The following is a 25,481-nucleotide window of genomic DNA, read 5'->3' as shown; positions in this document are numbered from 1 at the left end:
TAGACCAGTCCTCCTTGAACTCCGGCAATCTAAGGTCCTCAGATGTCATCAAGGCCTATGCAGGGACCAGAACCCTGGATTGAATTTGAGGAACACCAAGGGATAAACTATAGCTATTTTCGGGGGCAGCAGAGGAAGAGGTTAGTAAAACATGATTTTACTGTTCCATAGACAGAAATGAGCAAGGTAGGAACAGCCCCATGGCAAGGGAGGATTTTTTCTGGAGTTGGGCTATAAGGGCTCATTTACATTAAAGGCAGCCCTTGCCACCCCTCATAAAAGCGATGGCTTTTCAGAGGGCAGTTGACACGCAGCTGGGAGGCAATATGTTACCTCCTTACCACATGTTTTAGGCTGCCTTCACACCTGATCGGAGAATTTTCAGGTATTTTGGAGTATTTTTATTTCTGTGTTTTTGCATGGTATGAGCATTTAGAAGCTTTTTCCAAGCATTTAACCGTGTATTCAAGCTTCAGGCATTTTTGTATTAGCCAATGAAAAGCACTAGGAGAAGGGGAACAGTTTTTACGAGCTCAAAAACGCCTGACGAAATGTATCAAAAAAGGCTCTAAAATGCTTGTGTATTTTCAGGCATTACTATTAAAGACTATGGGGCCAACAAAGCTCAGACCTACCTCAGATGTAGTTCACATAGCTTCAGGAGTATCAGGCATTGAGCTACAGGAAGCTGAGCACTCATTTTTGTACAATCCCTATTGTAATACATGCAGTGGCGGTTCTACATTAAATTGCTCTCCGGGCGAGACTCCCTCCCGGCTCCCCCCCCCCCCCAAAAAAAAAATAACATGACAAAACTTCACATCTTGTACACACCACCCCCTTTCAATGCACAGTGACCAGCGTATCCCCTTTCAAAGCACAGTGACCAGCGTGCCCCCTTCAATGCCGAGACCAGCGTACCCCCTTTCAATGCAGAGGCCAGCGTGCCCCCTTTCAATGCAGAGGCCAGCGTGCCCCCTTTCAATGCAGAGGCCAGCGTGCCCCCTTTCAATGCAGTGACCAGCATACCCCCTTTCAATGCAAAGACCAGCGTGCCCCTTTTCAATGCAGAGACCAGGGTACCCCCTTTCAATGCAAAGACCAGCATGCCCCTTTTCAATGCAGAGACCAGGGTACCCCTTTTCAATGCAGTGACCAGCGTACCCCCTTTCAATGCAAAGACCAGCATGCTCCTTTTCAATGCAGAGACCAGGGTACCCCCTTTCAATGCAAAGACCAGCGTGCCCCTTTTCAATGCAGAGACCAGTGTGCCCCTTTTCAATGCAGAGACCAGCGTACCCCCTTTCAATGCAAAGACCAGCGTGCCCCCTTTCAATGCAAAGACCAGCGTGCCCCCTTTCAATGCAAAGACCAGCGTGCCCCTTTTCAATGCAGAGACCAGCGTACCCCCTTTCAATGCAAAGACCAGCGTGCCCCTTTTCAATGCAGTGACCAGGGTACCCCTTTTCAATGCAGTGACCAGCGTGCCCCCTTTCAATGCAAAGACCAGCGTACCCCCTTTCAATGCAAAGACCAGCGTACCCCTTTTCAATGCAGAGACCAGCGTACCCCCTTTCAATGCAGAGACCAGCGTACCCCCTTGAAATGCAGAGACCAGCGTGCTCCTTTTCAATGCAGAGACCAGCGTGCTCCTTTTCAATGCAGAGACCAGCGTACCCCCTTTCAATGCAGAGACCAGCGTACCCCCTTTCAATGCAGAGACCAGCGTACCCCCTTTCAATGCAGAGACCAGCCTGCTCCTTTTCAATGCAGAGACCAGCGTGCTCCTTTTCAATGCAGAGACCAGCGTACCCCCTTTCAATGCAAAGACCAGCGTACCCCCTTTCAATGCAGAGACCAGCCTGCTCCTTTTCAATGCAAAGACCAGCGTGCCCCTTCCAGGATGCTGTCATGTGCCTCCCCCCCCCAATTCCCAGGTGCGAACATAGAGGAGAGCGAGAGCAACTTACCTGCAAGTGACTACAGTAGTGTAGACTACCCTCCTTGGCTCCTCCTCCTCGCCGCCTCCTCCTCCTCGCCTCCCCCCCCCCGCCCTCGCCGCTAGTTCTGAGTGCGGCCGCCGCCGCTGCATAACCTGTGTGTAGTGTACTCTCCTCCTCGGCTCCTCCTCCTCGCCTTCCCCCCGCTAGTTCTGAGCGCGCCGTCGCCGCTGCATAACCCCTGGCTGTGTGTGTGTAGTGTACTCTTCTCGGCTGCATCCCCGCACCAGGCAAACTTTACCGATCCACAGACAGCTGAGACAGCCAGGTGATCCATCCATCGGCTCCTTCAGCAGCAGGGGCGGCAGCGGCGCCGCAGCAAAGATGATTTTCTTTTTCTCCATGAGTCGTTCGTGTGCCGAGTGCCGCCCCCCACGTGATGCCGCCCCGGGCATCTGCCACGTTCGCCCGTGCCCGAAACCGCCACTGAATACATGGGATTTTGGACTTTGAACATTTTGGAGATTTCAGCTACAAAGAACATTACAACAGCTGCAGATTGAAAAGGAAAGGTCATTTTTAATAACATTCAATTACAATATGATTTGTGTCGCAATTGTATAAGCTATATTATTTTTCTTTATTTGCTATTTTTTTCCCCATGAAAGTGGATTTACCCTTTATGGCAGTTCTGAAGGCAGAAGGGGTCCAACCTTGTACTAGTAAGGTGTACCTAATAAAGTGGCCGGTGAGTGCACATCTTATAGTCTTCCCTAAACACTCGTATGTGCTTGCAAAAGCGCTCAAATAAAAATGCCTAAGAGCCAGTTAACACCACATGCAGTCCAGTGCATAAAAAAAACGCATGGAAAGTAGGTTTTCAATGGCATAGTTCACACCAGGGCTTGCCGTTCCAGTGCGTTCCAGTTCCATTAAAAAAAAGTAGAACATGCTGCATTTTTCCTACACTGGTTTGCACTGGAACGCTGTAAAACGCATCAAAAATACACTGGAACGCACCTAAATGCACTGAAACACACATGTCCTTATTTAAAGTTAAGGAAATGGAGGAGGTAAAAATACACCGAACTGCATCAAAAACGCACTGGAATGCATCAAAATGCGCCAAAAATGCGCATGCAGAAAAGCATCTGTAACGCATCTGGACTGCGTTTCTATGGTGTGAACTGACCCTAAAAAATTCCTCTGCTCAGATGTGAAGGCAGCCTAATGCTATATATTGGGTGAAACCAACCGGTACAGTAGAAACGGGCGACATTCAACCCATGTGTACAGTCCCCTGCCTGACAAAAGCCGCTCTCACAACCAGCTTCTGTCGAACGGGCATGCTGGAAAACCAACATCCAAGTGGCATCCGATCAGCGCTGGCAGCCAAAAGCTGCGAGCGCTGACCTGTGCATTCTGGCATGTCAGAAGACTACAGTTGGGGGAGATCGCTGTACTAACATTGCTTGTATTAGTACAGCAATCTGCCGTTTGTATTTTTGTTTTGTTTTTTCAGCCCGCTGGATTGAATGACAAAAAACATGTTGTGTGTACCAGGCTTTGGTTAGCTTTCTACGGTCTCCAACTATTATAAGTGACCGGTTCACCATAGTCTTCGTGTAGCATAATATTTTTTGTGGCGTTATAGTTACAGCAAGAAAAGTTTTTCTTTAAAAAAAACCTTTCCAGTGTTTTCCTCCCACGTGTAATATGGGTTAGGACGTATGAATGTGCACACAGAGGAACATAAACATTCCCCAGGCGGTGGAGGGAGAGGAGAGCGGTGACAGAACTCTTCATGTAACAATGGTTGCCAAGAGCTGTGATTGAGGAGTCGTTTTGGGACTAGCCCACTCATGCCGCTCTCAATGAGCCAATCAGCCAGTCAGAAAAGGGGGTGTGAGATCGGGTGGAGTCACAATGACCTTATGTTAGGTTCGATGCTGTTCAAGTCTGAGCTGTAGTGAGGTAACCATCGGTCACATTTTTCAACTTGTCTTTCAAAGGCCTGCTCCTCCCAAAACCCCTGCTGTGTTTTCTCTGCTGCAGTCATAAGAGGGATTATCAGAGGAACTCGCCTTTATTGCTTGGGAAAAAAAAAAAAAAAGATTGCTAGCTGCTTAAACTAGATTTAACGTGCGAAACGAGTTCAATTGAAAATGTTGTTTTTGATTATAGATGGAACAACGTGTGCTTTTTCCAGTCAAACAGAAGGCCTGCTTCATCACCTAAATCACAGAAGGTTTATTACTGGTGCTGGAAATAGAAATACATGTTTACTGGAATGGGCACAATTCACTAAAGCTTATCGCATGCGATATTTCGGTCACGTGATAACTTAACGCATACGAAAACGAAAATGTCAATTCCCTATTGCTCGTATGCGGTATTTAACAAAAACACCAAAAAACGTTTGGTAAATAATGCATAAAAAGGCATTAAAATCAATTCACAAAAGGAAATAAATAAACAAATGCATGCGGTAATTAAAGCGGAGTTCCACTCAAAAGTGGAACTTCCCCTTAAATGGTCCTGACCCCCTGACATGCCACATTTGGCATGTCATTTTTCTTTGAGGGGGGGGGAGCGAGTACCTAGATTTGACCCTCTACCACCACTTCCACTCCGGCCACCTAGGTGGCTTGGGTGGAAGTTCTCCTCTGCTCCTCCCACCCTGCAATCACGTCAGAGGTCCCAGAAGATTGCCTGTCCATTCAGCACACGCAGCGCGACCTGCGCATGCGCAGTGCGCAGTGCGCCCCCGGCTGTGAAGCCGCAAGCTGTCACAGCCGGGTGCCCCCCTCACCAGAGATGCCGGCGCCGCAGGGAGAAGACTGAGTGAACCGAGGCTCCCCCCGGCCGCATCGCTGGACCTTGGGGCAGGTGAGTATGTGTTTATTAAAAGTCAGCAGCTGTAACATCGCTGGATTGAGATGGGGCTCAGGTAAGTATTAGGAGGGCTGCTGCACAAAGAAAGGCTTTTGATCTTAATGCATAAACATTCTGACTTTACAATCACTTTACCACCGGAAGGTTTACCCCCCTTCATGACCAGGCCATTTTTTGCAATATGGCACTGCGTTACTTTAACTGATAACACTGTACCCAAAAAAAATTTATGTCCGTTTTTACCCCCACAATTAGAGCTTTATTTTGGTGGTATTTGATCGCCTCTGCAATTTTTTTATTTTTTTTGGTGCTATAAATTGAAAAAGACGACAATTTAAAAAAAAAAAAATAACAATATATTTTACTTTCTGCTATAAAACATATCCTTTCAAAAAAATTTAAATTGAAATTGAAATTGTCTTCCTCAATTTAGGCCAATATGTATTCTGCTACATATTTTAGGTAAAAAAAAAAAAAAATCCCAGTAAGCGTATATTGGTTGGTTTGGGAAAAAGTTATAGCATCTACAAACTATGGGATAATTGTATCTATTTATATTTTTTATTTATTGATCAGCAACTTATAGCGAGAGTGCAATATTGCTGCGGACATTCTCACAGCAAGTTCACATATGTGCGAATTGGCTGTGGTTTTCACAGCGTCCAATTCGTATGACATGCGAGTGTGACCGGCTCTCAATGGAGTCGGTTCACACATGTCCGGGGCAGCCGCGGTGCGGATTCCAAAAGGGTCCTGTGCGTTCCTGGGTCCAGTTCAGGTGCAAATTCAGGCAAACATTAGGAAACACACCTGAACAGGTGAACAGAAACGCACTGGACCCCAGGCTGAATACTGCGGCCGTACATATGTGAACCCTACCTTACTGACACTTTTTGGGAACCAGTGACACTAATACAGTGATCAATGCTAAAAAAATATGCACTGTCACTGTACTAATGACTCTGGCTGGGAAGGGGTTAAGGTCAGGGGCAATCAAAGGGTTAACTGTGTGCCTAGCCAGTGTTTTACTACACTGTCTGAGGTGCTTTTACTAGGGGAAGGCATGGAATTTATTCCTTGCTTTCCAGGGACACACATTTCATCCCTTCCCTCCTGTCAGAGCGGCGATCTGCCTTGTTTACATAGGCAGATTGCAGTTCTGTGCCTGACGATCGATGGGTGGCGGCGGACATTGAGTACCCTGTACCCACCGATCAGCTCCTGCTGTGTGTAAACACAGTGGAAGCGTGCTGCCGGTGGCGCACAGGGCTGGTCCTTCCATGGGTCCCTATGGATCCATTGAACCCAGGCAGAACTTGGAGAGGGGCAGCAAACTGACTCCCAAGATTTTTTTTCTGCAGTTTTGTGTGTCTTCAGTTTGCGGCGTATCATGGGCGGCATTTCCCCATCTCATAGTGCCGACCGTAGTGCAAACTGATAAATATGAGGCAGAGGTTTTCTCCGGTCCCTCATGTGAGCCTAGTGTGCGCAATGACGTCAGACATCAGCGAACTCCATCTTACGCAGAGCAGGCTGGATCTTCTAGGGAAGTGGGCATGGCAAACACAGGAGTGACAGGAGGACTGAGGACAGACACTGGGTGTTTGGTGGACCGGTCCGGTGGTGAGTTATGGAAGAAGATAACAGTATATATAATATTTTCAACATTTTATATTTATATAAAATTATGGATGTGGGGGTCTTTTGTTGGGTGTTATTTTTTTTATGGGGGGGTGGCAGCATTTCATTCTTGGTCCCAGGCAGCACAATGTCTTGGGCCAGCCCTGGTGGTGCGCATTCACGCCCGACTACCCAGAAGTGCAGGATCACATATATATACGTGATCTGGCGCACAGCTCCCGCCCTGTAGCAGTAAAACTACTATATGGTGGTTTTTAAGCAGTTAAACTAATCCTGCATTTATATTAGATCTAAAGTCAAAAGTTTTTTTTCTCATTTGGGAGTAAGGTTAGTTTTTTTGCCCTCTGTGTCCCATTGGGGAAATTTCCTTTTACTTCCTGTCTGATAGTCAAAACAGGAAATAAGGGTAAATGCCTCTAAAGTGAGGGAATGAATCCCTGGTTGTCATCAGAACTAGCATCCACTTTGGAAGATTTCCCTTTTATTACTGTTTAGAAGACAACCCAAAATGTGGGATTTTCTTTCACTTTTACTGTCAGTGATAATGGTCACCAGATAAAATAGAGAGGATGAATCTGCCTAGCTGGGGCGATGACAGTGAGAAAAGCCTAACAGGGGTTCTAATCCCTATCCACTCTATCCAAAACTACAAACAACATTTTGCCTTTAGTTATACTCTTAATACATTTTATTTTACAGCACTTAGAGGAATATTTAAACTAAAGGGATCACAACTTAACTTTCCTAAACAGTCCCTCATCAGCGCCGCCATCCTAGGTGCCAGTCTTTGGCCGTCTTCATTGGGCAGCGTGGGATGAAGTCACTCCAGCCCATGCGCAGGAGACCATTATCCAGACACACAGGGATAGTGTCGGCGATGTAAGCTGAGCTGGACATGCAGTCCTCAACTCATCTTCCATATGTGTGAAATAGGCCCTGTTCACACCAAAACGCAGTGCGGGAAACTCACAAACTGTACTCACTTCCCGCACCACATTCAAAATGTACTGCACTTGCGATCTGCAGCAAGTACCTAGGCAATCCGAGCAGAAGTGTGAGCGGGAATCTGCAAAACCAGGCACCCCCCCCCCATTTAGAGAAAGGGGGAGGCCATAAAGCCGATCTTCCCCTTTTGGGTGGAGATCCGCTTTAAGGGTGGCTACATTCGTTTTTCTTTATACCCCACTGTTTTCTTTTAATTTAGCCCAGTAATCCTGCCATTAACACACTTCCTGTGCTAAGGTGACAACTGTATTGAGCAGCATTGTCACCCTAGGATATGGAGTGTGTTAGGACTACATAACAACCCCCCCCCCCACAATACTAAATGATAACAGTCCCAAGGCAGAGAATACAGGAAGTTCTAAGCTCGCAATATTTCTGGATGCATGACCAACTACTTTGCACTTTTCGAACAGCTATGATAAAACACTTCCAATGGTATATTTATCAGAGCAATAGGGGTCAATCCTTTAGGGACATGAAATCACTCCTAATCCTTTCCCCTACTTTTGTGAATAGTCTTTGATGGAAGTAGCCATTAGTCATAAGCCTCAGTTCACACTAGAATGTGGTGCTCAAAACCCACGATCCGCGCGCGTTTCCCACATCGCATTTAAATAGCACTGGCCTTGTGATCTGCAGCAAGTGTGAGTGCAAGCTTAACACCACCCCAAATGCAGGTCGCCAATACAATGTGTTTGCCTGCACCAGATCGCATGGTACAGAATGAATCCAGTTGCACTGCATTCCCAAAATTGCTGCATGCACAACTTTGGATGCAGTGTGATTTGAGCCTTCAAAATGAATGGGCTCAAAACACTCCGCTCTGAATCACATGTGAATTGTACTGGAATGTGATGCGGTTCCTGTGCGATTCATATGCGACTCACGGTGTGAACCGAGGCTAAGTTGAACTTAAGTTCGAGGAAGTGGAGTTGAACTCATGTACCTGTGGCTCCCTTGGCAATAGTTGAGGAAATAGATGCTTTCACGAGAAGATAATCACACAAACTTTGTAACCCTTTGAGTCCCTTTAAATCTCTGCACTCATCTCCACTCCAAACATAAATACATTGTCATGTTTCATCCACAACCAGTTTACTCTGCCGGTAACTTTTCTATCAGAGATTTTCACTCAGAATTTCATGAGGTTGAGTAAACTGAATTGCATAGCAAATGTATTTAATACAATTTTTAGATTAAAAAAGGCGACAGTGTACAGTAAATCACATCTCCCTAAGGGTAGATTTAGCCATGCATCTAAATCTGCCTTTCTTCTGAAACCCAATCTGCATTCGGATCGCATTTCAGAGGCTACTGACAAGTAGTAAGGAAGCGATGTGATGCCCCCTCGCTGCCTGTTTTATCCCCACTTTTGTTGACAAGCCCACCACAATAGCAAGCATTGCACACGTTTGCTGGGCATTTGCAGAGCTCCTGACTGTGTAGGGTTCTGTGGGCTTGTGCCCACCGATCGCTACACGTTGGGCGATGTTTGCCATGACGTATAAACACCCCCTATTGCTGTTTAGGGGGGGGGGGGCGGTTGGCAGGCAGCAAAAACGCAGCTCGGTTGCGCATTTTTGCAGCCCCCTCAACCACAAATCTAAATGAAGCCCAATGGTGGCCATATACACAATGATTAATGATCATTTTTTTTCCAATTCATCTCTCCTAATGAGAATAATCCATCTACAGTCAACAAACCATTAATTCAATATGACATACACAGGAAAGTAGATTTTGATAGTTAAGAAACAATCCTAACGCATCTCTGTTTCCACCATGCAATCTCATAATCTGATCATTTAAAATATATTTGTATGCATGACCACAGTATCTTAGTGCTGGTGATTGATGTAAAACAATCAACAATTTTCCACCCTGGCTGATCAACTCAGTTTGATTGAATATGATCCTAATTTAGTCTAAACCAATCAGAAGAAAAGTTATGGCTATTTGATTGCTTGCTGATAGATTTGATCAAATCGCACATCAATCAGCTAATAAAATTGAAACATGTATGGCCCCCATAAATCTGACTCTAATGGGCCATACACACTATAAGATTTTCTGAAGACTTTTTCCTTTAGACTTACCAAAACCATATAATATGAGGTCAAACCTAAACACTTTCAATTTGTATGCAATCTGGCAGGTCCTTGCACTACATAGAAAAGGTAAATCTGAAGGAAATCTACCAACAAAAGTTGGATAGTGTGTATCCAGCCTAAGGTCGGTTGCTTTTGAATACTGCACAACAGTGTTCTTTGCATTAAATCATTAAAAATACTTTTTTTTCAGGTCATATAAAATAAACAGACACTCTCCCCCTAACATACCATTCAGTCTATTACAATATCTGGCATTAACTTCAAAAGCACATGCAATACATTCCTCCTATTATGAGTTCACAAAAGTTTTCTTATGAGAGCTCATATGCAAGCGACAGAGAATTCTAGTACATTCCACGATTTTAGAAGTAGGATTTGCATATGTGGGAAGGACATAAAAAAAAAAAAAAATCTTTAAAAGTCAATCTGTTTAACTTTATGTCCAGATTAGTAAATAGCATGCAAATCAACAACAGTTTACAGACATAATAAAAAAACAGTTTATGCAACAAGTTTGAATCAAACTATGCAGCTTTAGTAAATGAATGAAACACGATCTTTAAAAGATCTGATTAGATTACAAAACGAAAGTGCTGCTAAGCTCTTCTTTTGAAATATTAGAAAGAGACGGAAGAGAGACAACGCTTAACTAAAGAAATACTTACTTGCAGTAGTTGGCTCAGTAGTAGCTCTGACTTTGTAGCTGGCCAGAAGACAGTGCATCCATATAAACAGTGCAAGGACCTCTCCACTTCTCATGTTTTTTTAAAAAAACAATTTCCTAGACTGAAACAATATTACAAAGTTCCTCTACTAAAGAACTATACTACTTATATGGTTTGAATGATGTTTCAGCAGCTACAGTACATTGAATGGAAAGTTCTCCTACAAGCAGGAGGAGTCCTGGATTGCTATTGGCAGTCAGAAGTCTCCTTATGTTATGAGAAATATGCAAATCATTACCACCCGACCAGAAGGAGGTTCCCAGGATTTTAGCGTGCATTTAAATAGCTTCGATGTGAAAGATTGCCAGGAACTTCACTTTTTAATAACTAATGTGCCAGTGCACTAAGAATAGCACCTGGCGGTTTGAAACTTGCAGAGCGTGACATAACCAGCACATCTGTTTCAAAACGCATTCCCAAAATACATTTTTATATATAGCATGAACAATAAAAACATCTCACCGGTATATCACATTTATACAGAAATTTGCTTTACTAAACGCAAATGGGAATCTACCCTTAGCTTAGTAAATGAGATGAATTGACTTACATCATCCAATCGTGTGCAAGCAACAATACATTTTTATATATAGCATGAACAATAAAAACATCTCACCAATATATCACATTTATACAGAAACTTTGATTTGCTAAAGGCAAATGGGAATCTACCCTTAGCTTAGTAAATGAGATGAACTGACTTACATCATCCAATTGTGTGCAAGCAAAAATATATTTTTTTGTATTTTTCTTGGAGCTTGGTTGGGTATTCTTTGGAAAATTCATTTTTTTACTATTTTTGGACTCACACTGGATCTTTGCACTTTTTAATATCTTTTTAGAGCACTGCAATTGTTTTTATTTATATTTTTGGAAAATTAATGTTCACGCATTCACTAAGCTAAAGGAAAATTCCCCTTGCCAAGTAAAAATTCCTTTGCAAAGTGATTATCCTTTTTAAATGAGATGAACTGACTTACATCATCCAATTGTGTGCAAGCAAAAATACATTTTTATATATAGCATGAACAATAAAAACATCTCACCGATATATCACATGTATACAGAAACTTTGATTTACTAAACACAAATGGGAATCTACCCTTAGCTTAGTAAATGAGATGAACTGACTTACATCATCCAATCGTCTGCAAGCAAAAATACATTTTTTTTGTATTTTTCTTGGAGCTTGGTTGGGTATTCTTTGGAAAATTCATTTTTTTTAATATTTTTGGACTCACACTGGATCTTTGCACTTTTTAATATCTGTTTAGAGCACTGAAATTGTTTTTATTTATATTTTTGGAAGATTAATGTTCACACATTCACTAAGCTAAAGGAAAATCCGACTTGCCAAGTAAAAATTCCTTTGCAAAGTGATTATCCTTTTTGCTTTTATTAAATCAACCCCCAAATGTGTAACATTAAATTGTAACGTATTTTAAAAAAGCCACTGCCTCTATGGATTTTATTATTTTACACATTTTTTTAATAAAGAAAACAAAAAAGTGGTCCAATCTGCAACACTCTGTATGTTTATTAAAAGAGTAAAAAAAAACTCACCAAAAAGACATCAAAATACAACATTAGGATCCTTCATCAGGTATGACGTCAAGCAAAAGGATAGCCTGCAACTCTTTAAATCTTCTTATTCTTTATTTTGATGGTATACCTTCATCAGGTATAGCAAGCATTATTTATACATATCTTTAAAAGATATATATATATATATATATATATATATATATATATATATATATATATATATATATATATATATATATATATATATATATGTATATGTTATACACATATTACACATAGTCTATGGCCCGTTAAAAGCTATTGGTGATTTTTCAGAGTGTGAGAAGACCCTTTTAACCAGAGTTAAAGCATACATGGACAGAATATAGAAGTCTATGCAGATTGTGTCCTTAATGGGAAGCAACTCCAGGACTCCAGTGCTGCCAGGGTGTTAAGCACTTTAGGCACTAAGCGGCTCCGTTTTATTGAAGTATATACAGTAACACACAATTGGAATAAATATTGTTGAAATGCAAAAAAAAAAAAAAAAACGTACTATTTAATTACAACGAATTTGGAAATGCATTACAATATTGTGTTATAAAACAGATTCAATTCTGAATTGAATTAACAGGGCGTTATATGCTGTAACCCATAGCAACAAGAATTCACTTCATCAGTGAAAGCAAAGACCTGTTGTTGCTATGGGTTACATGACTTAGTGCAATAAAACTTTTATATACAATTATATAATTAAATTCTGTCAGTGAATGGAAACACTCTTGGACCTCAAGCTTTGCAAAAAGTATGAATCGCTGCTGAGTATTAAAGGTAATCATATTCCTTCTAGAGTGGAACTAATAGAATATTGCAGGTCTTTTTTCACATTTTTTAGGTCACATTACTACTTTTTAGATCATATTTTTTCGTTTTTGCATATTGAGTATTGTCTAAAAACAAGCAAAGTTAGACATTGTGGTTTTCTTAATAGAAAATTATTGAATTTCTTTCCCATGTGGAACTATAAAAGTTAGCAATTTGAGCTTGTTATCTAGTCAGTTCAGCAAACTTTTTGGTGTAACTCCTTCCCTTGCCACACAAGCATAGGGTGATCTCTACTCTAGAAACTACTTCTAAATTGCTAAAGGAGTGCTTTGTCATCTCCCCTGTGCATCCTATAAGTTTTAAAAATGTAATTTTTTTAAAATAAAATTCCAATAAACCAGGTTAAGTATTTTCAGGATATGGGGAAATGACTCCTTTAGTAAGCAACCTCACATAGTGCAGTTACAAAAAAAAAAAAAGGAATGCAAATCATAGATATTGTGTAACTCCCATCAAAATCCCAGTTGATGCAGAATATTTTTTTAGCATAGGTAATAGTAAATGTCAAAAATGTTAATTATCTTAGCCCTTATGGTTCTTTGTGTAACCTTCCTGTTGGGCTGGTCACACAGATATGTCTTCAGTAATCATGAAAGTACCTATAGATGATCATAACATATTTGGGTACTCAATAATGGATTGTACCTACTGATGTCTTTTTTGTTCTTGTTTTATGCTTCAGGTAAGCATGACAGACACCTGCCTTGGGTCCACCAGCTGGGGCTTTGCAAGAACCACTGTAATCTAATGACAGCACAAATGCCTTACTGCACACAATACACCTGTAAAGTAGTCCCACTTTGTTTCTACCCTGGCACTATATTACCCACGTTTAAAAAAGGCATTAACCACTTGCCTACTGGGCACTTAAACCCCCCTCCTGCCCAGGCCAATTTTCAGCTTTCAGTGCTGTCGCACTTTGAAGGACAATTGCGCGGTCATGCAACACAGTACCCAAATTAAATTTTTATCATTTTTTTTCAAACAAAAAACAAATAGAGCGTTCTTTTGGTGGTATTTAATCACTACTGTGGATTTTATTTTTTTGCTGAACAAACAAAAAAGACTGAAAATTTTGAAAAAAAAAAACAAAACAGTTTTATAGTTTGTTACAAAATTTTGCAAACAGGTAATTTTTCTCCTTCATTGATGTGCGCTGATGAGGCGGCACTGTTAGGCTGCACTGATGGGCATTGATAGGCTGCATTGTTGGGCACTGATAGGCTGTACTGGTGGGCACTGATAGGCGATACTGATGGGCACTGATGGGCACTGATAAGGCAGCACTGATAGGTGGTACTGATGGGCACTGACGGGCGGCACTCAAGGGCACTGGTAGGTGGTGCTGAAGGGCACTAATAGGCAGCACTCATGGTTCACTCATGGGCACTGATGGGCAATGATAGGCACTGGTAGGTGACACTTATGAGGGGGCACTGATTGGCACTGATAGGTGGCACTGGTGTGACACTGGTGGGCACTTATAGGTGACACTGGTGGGCACAATTTGCCCTCTCCTCTTTGGGACCAATGTCCCTCTGACAGCAGCCGGTGATCGTTTACTTCACATGATCAGCTGTCATTGGCTGACAGCTGATCACGTGGTAAGGGGGCGGGACCGCCCCCTTACTTCAATCTGTGATCAGGCGAGTCTCATGGACTCGCTGATCACAGAGCGAGCCGGGCCGTTCCGCAGGGAGCACACAGGCCGATCGTGTTCGGCAGGACGTCAATGTATGCTCTCCCGGCAATTTAGGTCTGCGCTGTAGCCGTCTTTCGGCTATAGCGCAGGCGCCAGGTAGTTAAAGCACTCATCCCAGTAATGCAAATTAGGGATGCACCGATACCAGTTTTTTAAGATCAAGTATGAACACCAGGACTCATCGATACCAATTACCGATACCTATTTTTAGTGTCACGTGATAGTTTTTTAGACTAATGAAAAATTATTACCATTTATTTATATATATGAAGAACTGTAACGGTTCACATAATGTATGTGTGAGCCGGTTTTCAGTGCAATTTCAAAGCTCGGTCTGATGCGATTTCGTTCAGCGAGTTATGTGCGATTCCAATGCGAATTCTAGTGTATGAGATTAGAAATCCCACCTGAACCGGACTGAAATCGCACAGGACTCTTTTTCAAATTGCACTGCGACTAGCCCTCACATATATGAACGGATTCCACAGAAAGGCCTTTTAGTTTACATATAATGCGAATCAGTGCAGTTCAAAACGAACCGAAGATATCCGTTTTAGTATTAGAGCATTTGCATGAGTACAAATGCTTAGTATCGGTACCGGTATCAGTATCGGTGCAAAGCCTGTGGAAACCCAACCTACAAAGTAGCCGAAGCAAACCTGAAATGTGACACCTGGGAAAAGAGGAAGCAACTGAAAGGGATGTAGATCGTGGTCTTATAGAACAAAAACTATGTCTAGCCAGCCGCACTCCAATGCAAATATTTATTGAAAAGAGGATAAAATACCACAGCATAGAGAGGTAAGGATCAAAGACAGCTGGCACGTTTTACTCTACTAACAGTGCTTAATCATAGCTATGATTAAGCACAGCTAGTAGTGTGAAACGCGTCAACTGTCTTTAATCTGTACCTATGTATACTGTGGTATTTTATCCTCTTTTCAAAAGAAAGTTTGCATTGGAGTGCAGCTCACTTTTTGTTCTATATGGCTTGCACATTGAGCCTGCATCCTGCACCTGTGCTGTTACTGTGAGGATTTTTGAAGGCATTTCCACCTGGAGCGGTGTGTGGTCTAGATCGTGGTCTTCTCGTCTACAAAACCTCATGCTTTATCATCAATGCCTGTGATGGGAGAATGAATAGTGTAATTGGAGTAATAGTGATAGGACATTGAAGAAGTGACACAATTGTAAAAGGTGTAGCGGTGGGATGGGACAGTGACCAGGGAGGAGGATGTAGTGGGAACAGTGACAGGAAGATGGAGTGAGCAGTAAAAAACCCAAAACAAAATAGAGGGGGTATTTTGTACCTTGGGTGCTGGAGGAACTTATCCTGACACAGGTTAATCCCCTTAACTTTCAGAGCTGATTGACATTTTTCTCATAAGTTCTCGGTGAAAACTATGAAACACAACACAGTAAAAGAAAAATGAGAATATTGGACATATACTGCTTGAATGCACAGTATGTAATTGCCTTCTGTGTGCTGTATGGACTGCAAATGCTTTAACAATATAAATGACTTAGAGTAACCTCTGGGAGTGTGAAAATGATTGGAATGTTTGAAACAAGGTCATATTATGTGTCTCTAAGATTGAATGCACTGAACAGTTTGTTACTGATACTCAGAATACATGAAACAGCAAGATGAGAAATGATTGTCCTCCCTTAAGGGGAATCTGCAGAACATTTTTGCCCTCCAATAAAAGCTCCTGATCCTTAAAACAACCACCTCCAAGTGCCTACTCAGTTTCTTAGATGACCTTCACTAAACCCCTGGACCCAAAAAACGCAGGCTGCCTTCTGTGCTCTGCTCATATTCCCATTGGCCAGTTGAACATTGTTTTTGTGGTAGCTAGTTGCAATGGTTTTAAGGATTGTGAGATGCAGTGAAGATTATCTAAGGAGAAAAGCAGACACTTGAAGTTGTCTTCTGCAAGGCATTTGGGAGGTAAGAACTCCTATGGGCATCCTTTAAATAACAATGTCGTTTACGTTTACAGTTCTCAAATAGGGAAAAATGGCAGATAGGCACTAGTCAACGTTTTGCCTTTCCTAATAGAAAAATACAGTGGGCCAAATAAACTTAGATAAAGAATGTTAAAGAATGCTAATTGTCTCATGTGACATCTTATTTTAGTGCATTGCATATCAAATAAACTTTTATGTTGCAGTGAACATAATTTATTTGGCACATAGCGGATTGTGTAATTTTTCACATACCATCATCCTTTTGGCACGCTACTGCCCACCTCTATTGTGCCAAATATTGAAAACATTATTTTTCTGTACCATTGATTTATGATTGGGAGACATATTGTGTGAAAAGTCGCACAATTTTTCAAAATTGCTGTACTGGTTGCATCTTTTACTTTAAACCCTTCAATAAAATAAAATTAGGTGCATCCCACAAATATTTAGCACTCTGACAATAGTTTATCTGGCTCAGTGTGCATGTCCCACACTGAGGTGCTTTACCCCATCACAATTGCTAAATATTTGGAAGCTGATCAATCCTCCTAATGCTTGCGTGTGTTACAGAATTTTCTTCGAAATATGAGCTACGCAGCTTATAAACAACTCACCATTAGGGTTGAGCGAACACCTAGATGTCCGTGTTCGACGGGTTCGGCCGAACTTTAAAAAAAAGTCCGGGTCCGTGTCCCGGACTTTTACCGAACTTTTCCCGGACACCGAACCCCATTGAAGTCAATGGGGACCCGAACTTTAAGGCACTAAAATGGCTCTAAAACACCAAAGGAAAGGGCTAGAGTGCTGCAAATGGCAGCAAAACGTAATTAAGAGCATGGCAAGTGCTCTGCAAACAAATGTGGATAGGGAAATAACTTAAAACAACAAAAAAAAAACAGAAAAATAAAACAATGTTCTTCTTCATCTCTGAAGGACGAGGCCCATATGGAGTAGGAGGGAGGTTGAGGTGGTGGTGGATGTGGCGGTGACATAGGCGTGCGCACAGGGTGTGCTGGGTGTGCCTGGGCACACCCTAATCACCTAGGGCACATAGCATTGCCAGTGAGGAGATGGGAAAGATCTCCCTGGGACCTGCTCTGCTCTATTTCTCCTTGCCTACAGGTACATGGCCCCGATACATTACTCTCCCTGCTGGCAAACACATGCATGTGTATTTCAACTTTGGGGTGCACACCTTAATGCAATAGGCTGCGCACACCTATGGGCGGTGTAGGTGGAAGCGGCGGTGGAGGAGGACCAGGGCCGGATTAACAGCATCATGGGCTTGGTGCTGAGGATTTTGAAGGGCCTTAAGGGCCGTGCCTTGCCATGCACCCAGAGGAGGAAGGGTGCAGCCATGCATGCCTAATTCAACATGGGATGCTGTCTCTGAAGCCCATAAACACATCCATGCATCGCCAACTGTCCCTCCTTGTCCGGCCTTCACGCTGTGTGGGGAGGTTCTGAGGGTGCTGCCTGGGGAAGCGAGCATAGAAGCCAGACTTCTGTGTTTACAAGTGACAGAAGAGCGGTAACAGTGAATATGGCCAACCCGGGGCCTATATAAAAGGTAGGGGCCTGGAGCTGCAGCTCCAATAGCCCCTACATTAATCTGGCCCTGAGGAGGAGGACGAGGTAGCCAACACTGCTTCTTTTCAAAAATTTTAAATGAGGGTACACCCCAAAAGAGTGAGAAAGAGCAAAAATGGAACAATGGGTGGGTAAGGTCGGTATCCATTGCTATTCTGCATAAGGTACGGAAAAGTCCCGTGGGATCCATGCCTGGTTCATTTTAATGAACGTGAGCTTGTCCACATTGTCTCTGGACAGGCGGCTGCGCTTGTCTGTTATAACGCCCCCAGCCGTGCTAAATACCCGTTCAGATAATACACTGGCTGCAGGGCACGCCAGCACCTCCAAGGCGTAAAGGGCAAGCTCAAGCCATGTGCCCAATTTGGAGACCCAGAAGTTGAAGGGGGCAGACCCGTCATTCACTACATGTAGGCGTGTGCACACATACTGCTCCACCATGTTGGTAAAATGCTGCCTCCTGCTAAGACGTTCCATCTGAGCTGCTGGTGCTGCTGTTTGTTGTGGCGTGCTGACAAAGCTTTTCCACATTTCGGCCATGCTAACCCTGCCTTCTGAGGTGCTGGCGGTGCCCTGGTTGCGTTGGCGACCTCCTCCTCCTCCTCCTCTGCCTTGTGCTTCCACTGTGGCCCCGCTGTCAGATGGGAATGCCAGCAGCATGGCGTCTACCAGCGTGCGCTTGTACTCGCGCATCTTGCGATCGCGCTCCAGTGAGTGAATTAAGGACGGTACGTTGTCCTTGTAACGGGGATCCAGCAGCGTGGCCACCCAGTAATCAGCACAAGTTAGAATGTGGGCAACTCGGCGGTCGTTGTGGAGACACTGCAGCATGTAATCGCTCATGTGTGCCAGGCTGCCCAGAGGCAACGAAAGGCTGTCCTCTGTGGGAGGTGTATCGTCCGTGTCCTCTGTATCCCCCCAGCCACGCACCAGTGATGGCCATGAGCTGGCCTGGGTGCCACCCTGCTGTGAACATGGTTCCATCTCCTCCTCCAGCTCCTCCTCCTCCTCATCCTCCTCATCCTCCAGAACTGTGCCCCTGCTGGACAATTGCGTCCCTGGCGTTTGCGTGTGCAGGAACCCACCCTCGGAGCCCCTTGCGAATGACTGCCCTGAAAGCCTTGGAAATGTTACCTCTTCATCCTCCTCCTCCTCCTCATCCTGTGCCACATCCTCTTCCATCATCGCCCGAATTGTTTTTTCAAGGAGGCATAGAAGTGGGATAGTTAAGCTGAGAACGGCGTCATTGCCACTGGCCATGTTGGTGGAGTACTCAAAACAGCGCAACAAGGCACACAGGTCTCGCATGGAGGCCCAGTTAAATTAAATAGCGGAATAGAAAATATGATCCAAAAAAAGTGTATGTATATCACACGTACACAACCACACTGGGCCCCAATTACTATTGTTTGTACCCCTAAAAGGCTAGATGAGGAGTAGGGGGAGTATGGAACAGGCAGCACCCTCAAACCTTCAGAAGTATGAGATGAACCCCAACAACTTGGAAAGGTGGATCTCTCTCACACGTACCGACACAGACTATCCCGCAATTCAATTGATCCTCAAAGGTTTTTATTGAATAGCGGAATAGGAAATATGATCAAAAAAAGTGTATGTATCTCGCACGTACACAACCACACTAGGCCCCAATTACTATTGTTTGTACCCCTAAAAGGCTAGATGAGGAGTAGGGGGGGTATGGAACAGGCAGCACCCTCAAACCTTCAGAAGTATGAGATGAACCCCAACAACTTGGAAAGGTGGATCTCTCTCACACGTACCGACACAGACTATCCCCCAATTTAACTGATCCCCAAAGGTTTTTGATTAAATAGCGGAATAGAAAATATGATCCAAAAAAAGTGTATGTATATCACACGTACACAACCACACTAGGCCCCAATTACTATTGTTTGTACCCCTAAAAGGCTAGATGAGGAGTAGGGGGGGTATGGAACAGGCAGCACCCTCAAACCTTCAGAAGTATGAGATGAACCCCAACAACTTGGAAAGGTGGATCTCTCTCACACGTACCGACACAGACTATCCCCCAATTTAACTGATCCCCAAAGGTTTTTGATTAAATAGCGGAATAGAAAATATGATCCCAAAAAAGTGTATGTATATCACACGTACACAACCACACTGGGCCCCAATTACTATTGTTTGTACCCCTAAAAGGCTAGATGAGGAGTAGGGGGAGTATGGAACAGGCAGCACCCTCAAACCTTCAGAAGTATGAGATGAACCCCAACAACTTGGAAAGGTGGATCTCTCTCACACGTACCAACACAGACTATCCCCCAATTTAACTGATCCCCAAAGGTTTTTGATTAAATAGCGGAATAGAAAATATGATCCAAAAAAAGTGTATGTATATCACACGTACACAACCACACTAGGCCCCAATTACTATTGTTTGTACCCCTAAAAGGCTAGATGAGGAGTAGGGGGAGTATGGAACAGGCAGCACCCTCAAACCTTCAGAAGTATGAGATGAACCCCAACAACTTGGAAAGGTGGATCTCTCTCACACGTACCGACACAGACTATCCCGCAATTCAATTGATCCTCAAAGGTTTTTATTGAATAGCGGAATAGGAAATATGATCAAAAAAAGTGTATGTATCTCGCACGTACACAACCACACTAGGCCCCAATTACTATTGTTTGTACCCCTAAAAGGCTAGATGAGGAGTAGGGGGGGTATGGAACAGGCAGCACCCTCAAACCTTCAGAAGTATGAGATGAACCCCAACAACTTGGAAAGGTGGATCTCTCTCACACGTACCGACACAGACTATCCCCCAATTTAACTGATCCCCAAAGGTTTTTGATTAAATAGCGGAATAGAAAATATGATCCCAAAAAAGTGTATGTATATCACACGTACACAACCACACTGGGCCCCAATTACTATTGTTTGTACCCCTAAAAGGCTAGATGAGGAGTAGGGGGAGTATGGAACAGGCAGCACCCTCAAACCTTCAGAAGTATGAGATGAACCCCAACAACTTGGAAAGGTGGATCTCTCTCACACGTACCGACACAGACTATCCCGCAATTCAATTGATCCTCAAAGGTTTTTATTGAATAGCGGAATAGGAAATATGATCAAAAAAAGTGTATGTATCTCGCACGTACACAACCACACTAGGCCCCAATTACTATTGTTTGTACCCCTAAAAGGCTAGATGAGGAGTAGGGGGGGTATGGAACAGGCAGCACCCTCAAACCTTCAGAAGTATGAGATGAACCCCAACAACTTGGAAAGGTGGATCTCTCTCACACGTACCGACACAGACTATCCCCCAATTTAACTGATCCCCAAAGGTTTTTGATTAAATAGCGGAATAGAAAATATGATCCAAAAAAAGTGTATGTATATCACACGTACACAACCACACTAGGCCCCAATTACTATTGTTTGTACCCCTAAAAGGCTAGATGAGGAGTAGGGGGGGTATGGAACAGGCAGCACCCTCAAACCTTCAGAAGTATGAGATGAACCCCAACAACTTGGAAAGGTGGATCTCTCTCACACGTACCAACACAGACTATCCCCCAATTTAACTGATCCCCAAAGGTTTTTGATTAAATAGCGGAATAGAAAATATGATCCCAAAAAAGTGTATGTATATCACACGTACACAACCACACTAGGCCCCAATTACTATTGTTTGTACCCCTAAAAGGCTAGGAGTAGGGGGAGTATGGAACAGGCAGCACCCTCAAACCTTCAGAAGTATGAGATGAACCCCAACAACTTGGAAAGGTGGATCTCTCTCACACGTACCAACACAGACTATCCCCCAATTTAACTGATCCCCAAAGGTTTTTGATTAAATAGCGGAATAGAAAATATGATCCAAAAAAAGTGTATGTATATCACACGTACACAACCACACTAGGCCCCAATTACTATTGTTTGTACCCCTAAAAGGCTAGGAGTAGGGGGAGTATGGAACAGGCAGCACCCTCAAACCTTCAGAAGTATGAGATGAACCCCAACAACTTGGAAAGGTGGATCTCTCTCACACGTACCAACACAGACTATCCCCCAATTTAACTGATCCCCAAAGGTTTTTGATTAAATAGCGGAATAGAAAATATGATCCCAAAAAAGTGTATGTATATCACACGTACACAACCACACTAGGCCCCAATTACTATTGTTTGTACCCCTAAAAGGCTAGGAGTAGGGGGAGTATGGAACAGGCAGCACCCTCAAACCTTCAGAAGTATGAGATGAACCCCAACAACTTGGAAAGGTGGATCTCTCTCACACGTACCAACACAGACTATCCCCCAATTTAACTGATCCCCAAAGGTTTTTGATTAAATAGCGGAATAGAAAATATGATCCCAAAAAAGTGTATGTATATCACACGTACACAACCACACTAGGCCCCAATTACTATTGTTTGTACCCCTAAAAGGCTAGGAGTAGGGGGAGTATGGAACAGGCAGCACCCTCAAACCTTCAGAAGTATGAGATGAACCCCAACAACTTGGAAAGGTGGATCTCTCTCACACGTACCAACACAGACTATCCCCCAATTTAACTGATCCCCAAAGGTTTTTGATTAAATAGCGGAATAGAAAATATGATCCCAAAAAAGTGTATGTATATCACACGTACACAACCACACTAGGCCCCAATTACTATTGTTTGTACCCCTAAAAGGCTAGGAGTAGGGGGAGTATGGAACAGGCAGCACCCTCAAACCTTCAGAAGTATGAGATGAACCCCAACAACTTGGAAAGGTGGATCTCTCTCACACGTACCGACACAGACTATCCCGCAATTCAATTGATCCTCAAAGGTTTTTATTGAATAGCGGAATAGGAAATATGATCAAAAAAAGTGTATGTATCTCGCACGTACACAACCACACTAGGCCCCAATTACTATTGTTTGTACCCCTAAAAGGCTAGATGAGGAGTAGGGGGGGTATGGAACAGGCAGCACCCTCAAACCTTCAGAAGTATGAGATGAACCCCAACAACTTGGAAAGGTGGATCTCTCTCACACGTACCGACACAGACTATCCCCCAATTTAACTGATCCCCAAAGGTTTTTGATTAAATAGCGGAATAGAAAATATGATCCCAAAAAAGTGTATGTATATCACACGTACACAACCACACTAGGCCCCAATTACTATTGTTTGTACCCCTAAAAGGCTAGGAGTAGGGGGAGTATGGAACAGGCAGCACCCTCAAACCTTCAGAAGTATGAGATGAACCCCAACAACTTGGAAAGGTGGATCTCTCTCACACGTACCGACACAGACTATCCCGCAATTCAATTGATCCTCAAAGGTTTTTATTGAATAGCGGAATAGGAAATATGATCAAAAAAAGTGTATGTATCTCGCACGTACACAACCACACTAGGCCCCAATTACTATTGTTTGTACCCCTAAAAGGCTAGATGAGGAGTAGGGGGGGTATGGAACAGGCAGCACCCTCAAACCTTCAGAAGTATGAGATGAACCCCAACAACTTGGAAAGGTGGATCTCTCTCACACGTACCGACACAGACTATCCCCCAATTTAACTGATCCCCAAAGGTTTTTGATTAAATAGCGGAATAGAAAATATGATCCAAAAAAAGTGTATGTATATCACACGTACACAACCACACTAGGCCCCAATTACTATTGTTTGTACCCCTAAAAGGCTAGATGAGGAGTAGGGGGGGTATGGAACAGGCAGCACCCTCAAACCTTCAGAAGTATGAGATGAACCCCAACAACTTGGAAAGGTGGATCTCTCTCACACGTACCAACACAGACTATCCCCCAATTTAACTGATCCCCAAAGGTTTTTGATTAAATAGCGGAATAGAAAATATGATCCAAAAAAAGTGTATGTATATCACACGTACACAACCACACTAGGCCCCAATTACTATTGTTTGTACCCCTAAAAGGCTAGATGAGGAGTAGGGGGGGTATGGAACAGGCAGCACCCTCAAACCTTCAGAAGTATGAGATGAACCCCAACAACTTGGAAAGGTGGATCTCTCTCACACGTACCAACACAGACTATCCCCCAATTTAACTGATCCCCAAAGGTTTTTGATTAAATAGCGGAATAGAAAATATGATCCCAAAAAAGTGTATGTATATCACACGTACACAACCACACTAGGCCCCAATTACTATTGTTTGTACCCCTAAAAGGCTAGGAGTAGGGGGAGTATGGAACAGGCAGCACCCTCAAACCTTCAGAAGTATGAGATGAACCCCAACAACTTGGAAAGGTGGATCTCTCTCACACGTACCAACACAGACTATCCCCCAATTTAACTGATCCCCAAAGGTTTTTGATTAAATAGCGGAATAGAAAATATGATCCCAAAAAAGTGTATGTATATCACACGTACACAACCACACTAGGCCCCAATTACTATTGTTTGTACCCCTAAAAGGCTAGGAGTAGGGGGAGTATGGAACAGGCAGCACCCTCAAACCTTCAGAAGTATGAGATGAACCCCAACAACTTGGAAAGGTGGATCTCTCTCACACGTACCAACACAGACTATCCCCCAATTTAACTGATCCCCAAAGGTTTTTGATTAAATAGCGGAATAGAAAATATGATCCCAAAAAAGTGTATGTATATCACACGTACACAACCACACTAGGCCCCAATTACTATTGTTTGTACCCCTAAAAGGCTAGATGAGGAGTAGGGGGAGTATGGAACAGGCAGCACCCTCAAACCTTCAGAAGTATGAGATTGTGTTCACTGTACCCCACAAAGATTGAGTTCACTGCACCCCACAATGATTGTGTTCACTGCACCCCACAAAGATTGTGTTCACTGCACCTCACAAAGATTGTGTTCACTGTACCCCCCAAAGATTGTGTTCACTGCACCCCACAAAGATTCTGTTCACTGTACCCCACAAAGATTGTGTTCACTGCACCCCAAAAATATTGTGTTCACTGCACCCCAAAAAGGATGTTGTTCACTGCACCCCAAAAAGGATGTTGTTCACTCCACCCCAAAAAGATTGTGTTCACTGCACCCCACAAAGATTGTGTTCACTGCACCCCAAAAAGATTGTGTTCACTGCACCCCAAAAATGATTTTGTTCACTGCACCCCAAAAAGGATTTTGTTCACTGCACCCCAAAAAGGATGTTGTTCACTCCACCCCAAAAAGATTGTGTTCACTGCACCCCAAAAAGATTGTGTTCACTGCACCCCACAAAGGATTTTGTTCACTGCACCCCAAAAAGATTGTGTTCACTGCACCCCAAAAAGGATGTTGTTCACTGCACCCCAAAAAGGATTTTGTTCACTGCACCCCAAAAAGATTGTGTTCACTGCACCCCACAAAGGATTTTGTTCACTGCACCCCACAAAGATTGTGTTCACTGCACACCAAAAAGGATTGTGTTCACTGCACCCCAAAAAGATTTTGTTCACTGCACCCCAAAAAGATTGTGTTCACTGCAGCCCAAAAAGATTGTGTT

The 25,481-nt window shown here is 43.3% G+C and overlaps 1 protein-coding gene across 1 annotated transcript in view; it reads right to left on the bottom strand.

Moving 5' to 3' along the window:
• LPL (lipoprotein lipase) overlaps positions 1-10,525 on the bottom strand; it is a 46,635-nt gene extending 36,110 nt beyond the window's left edge. The window contains exon 1 of the mRNA XM_082247800.1: positions 10,258-10,525. Within this exon, the coding sequence (XP_082103926.1) occupies positions 10,258-10,351 (94 nt within the window). The 5' untranslated portion in view covers positions 10,352-10,525. The remainder of the gene's footprint in view (positions 1-10,257) is intronic.
• Positions 10,526-25,481: the final 14,956 nt, after the last annotated feature.

Source organism: Pelophylax lessonae, assembly GCF_965119305.1.
Source record: "Pelophylax lessonae genome assembly, chromosome: 1".
In the NCBI taxonomy this organism is placed as follows: domain Eukaryota; kingdom Metazoa; phylum Chordata; class Amphibia; order Anura; family Ranidae; genus Pelophylax; species Pelophylax lessonae.
Note: the sequence above shows the minus strand (reverse complement) of the source record. Positions and strands in the feature narration are given on the sequence as shown.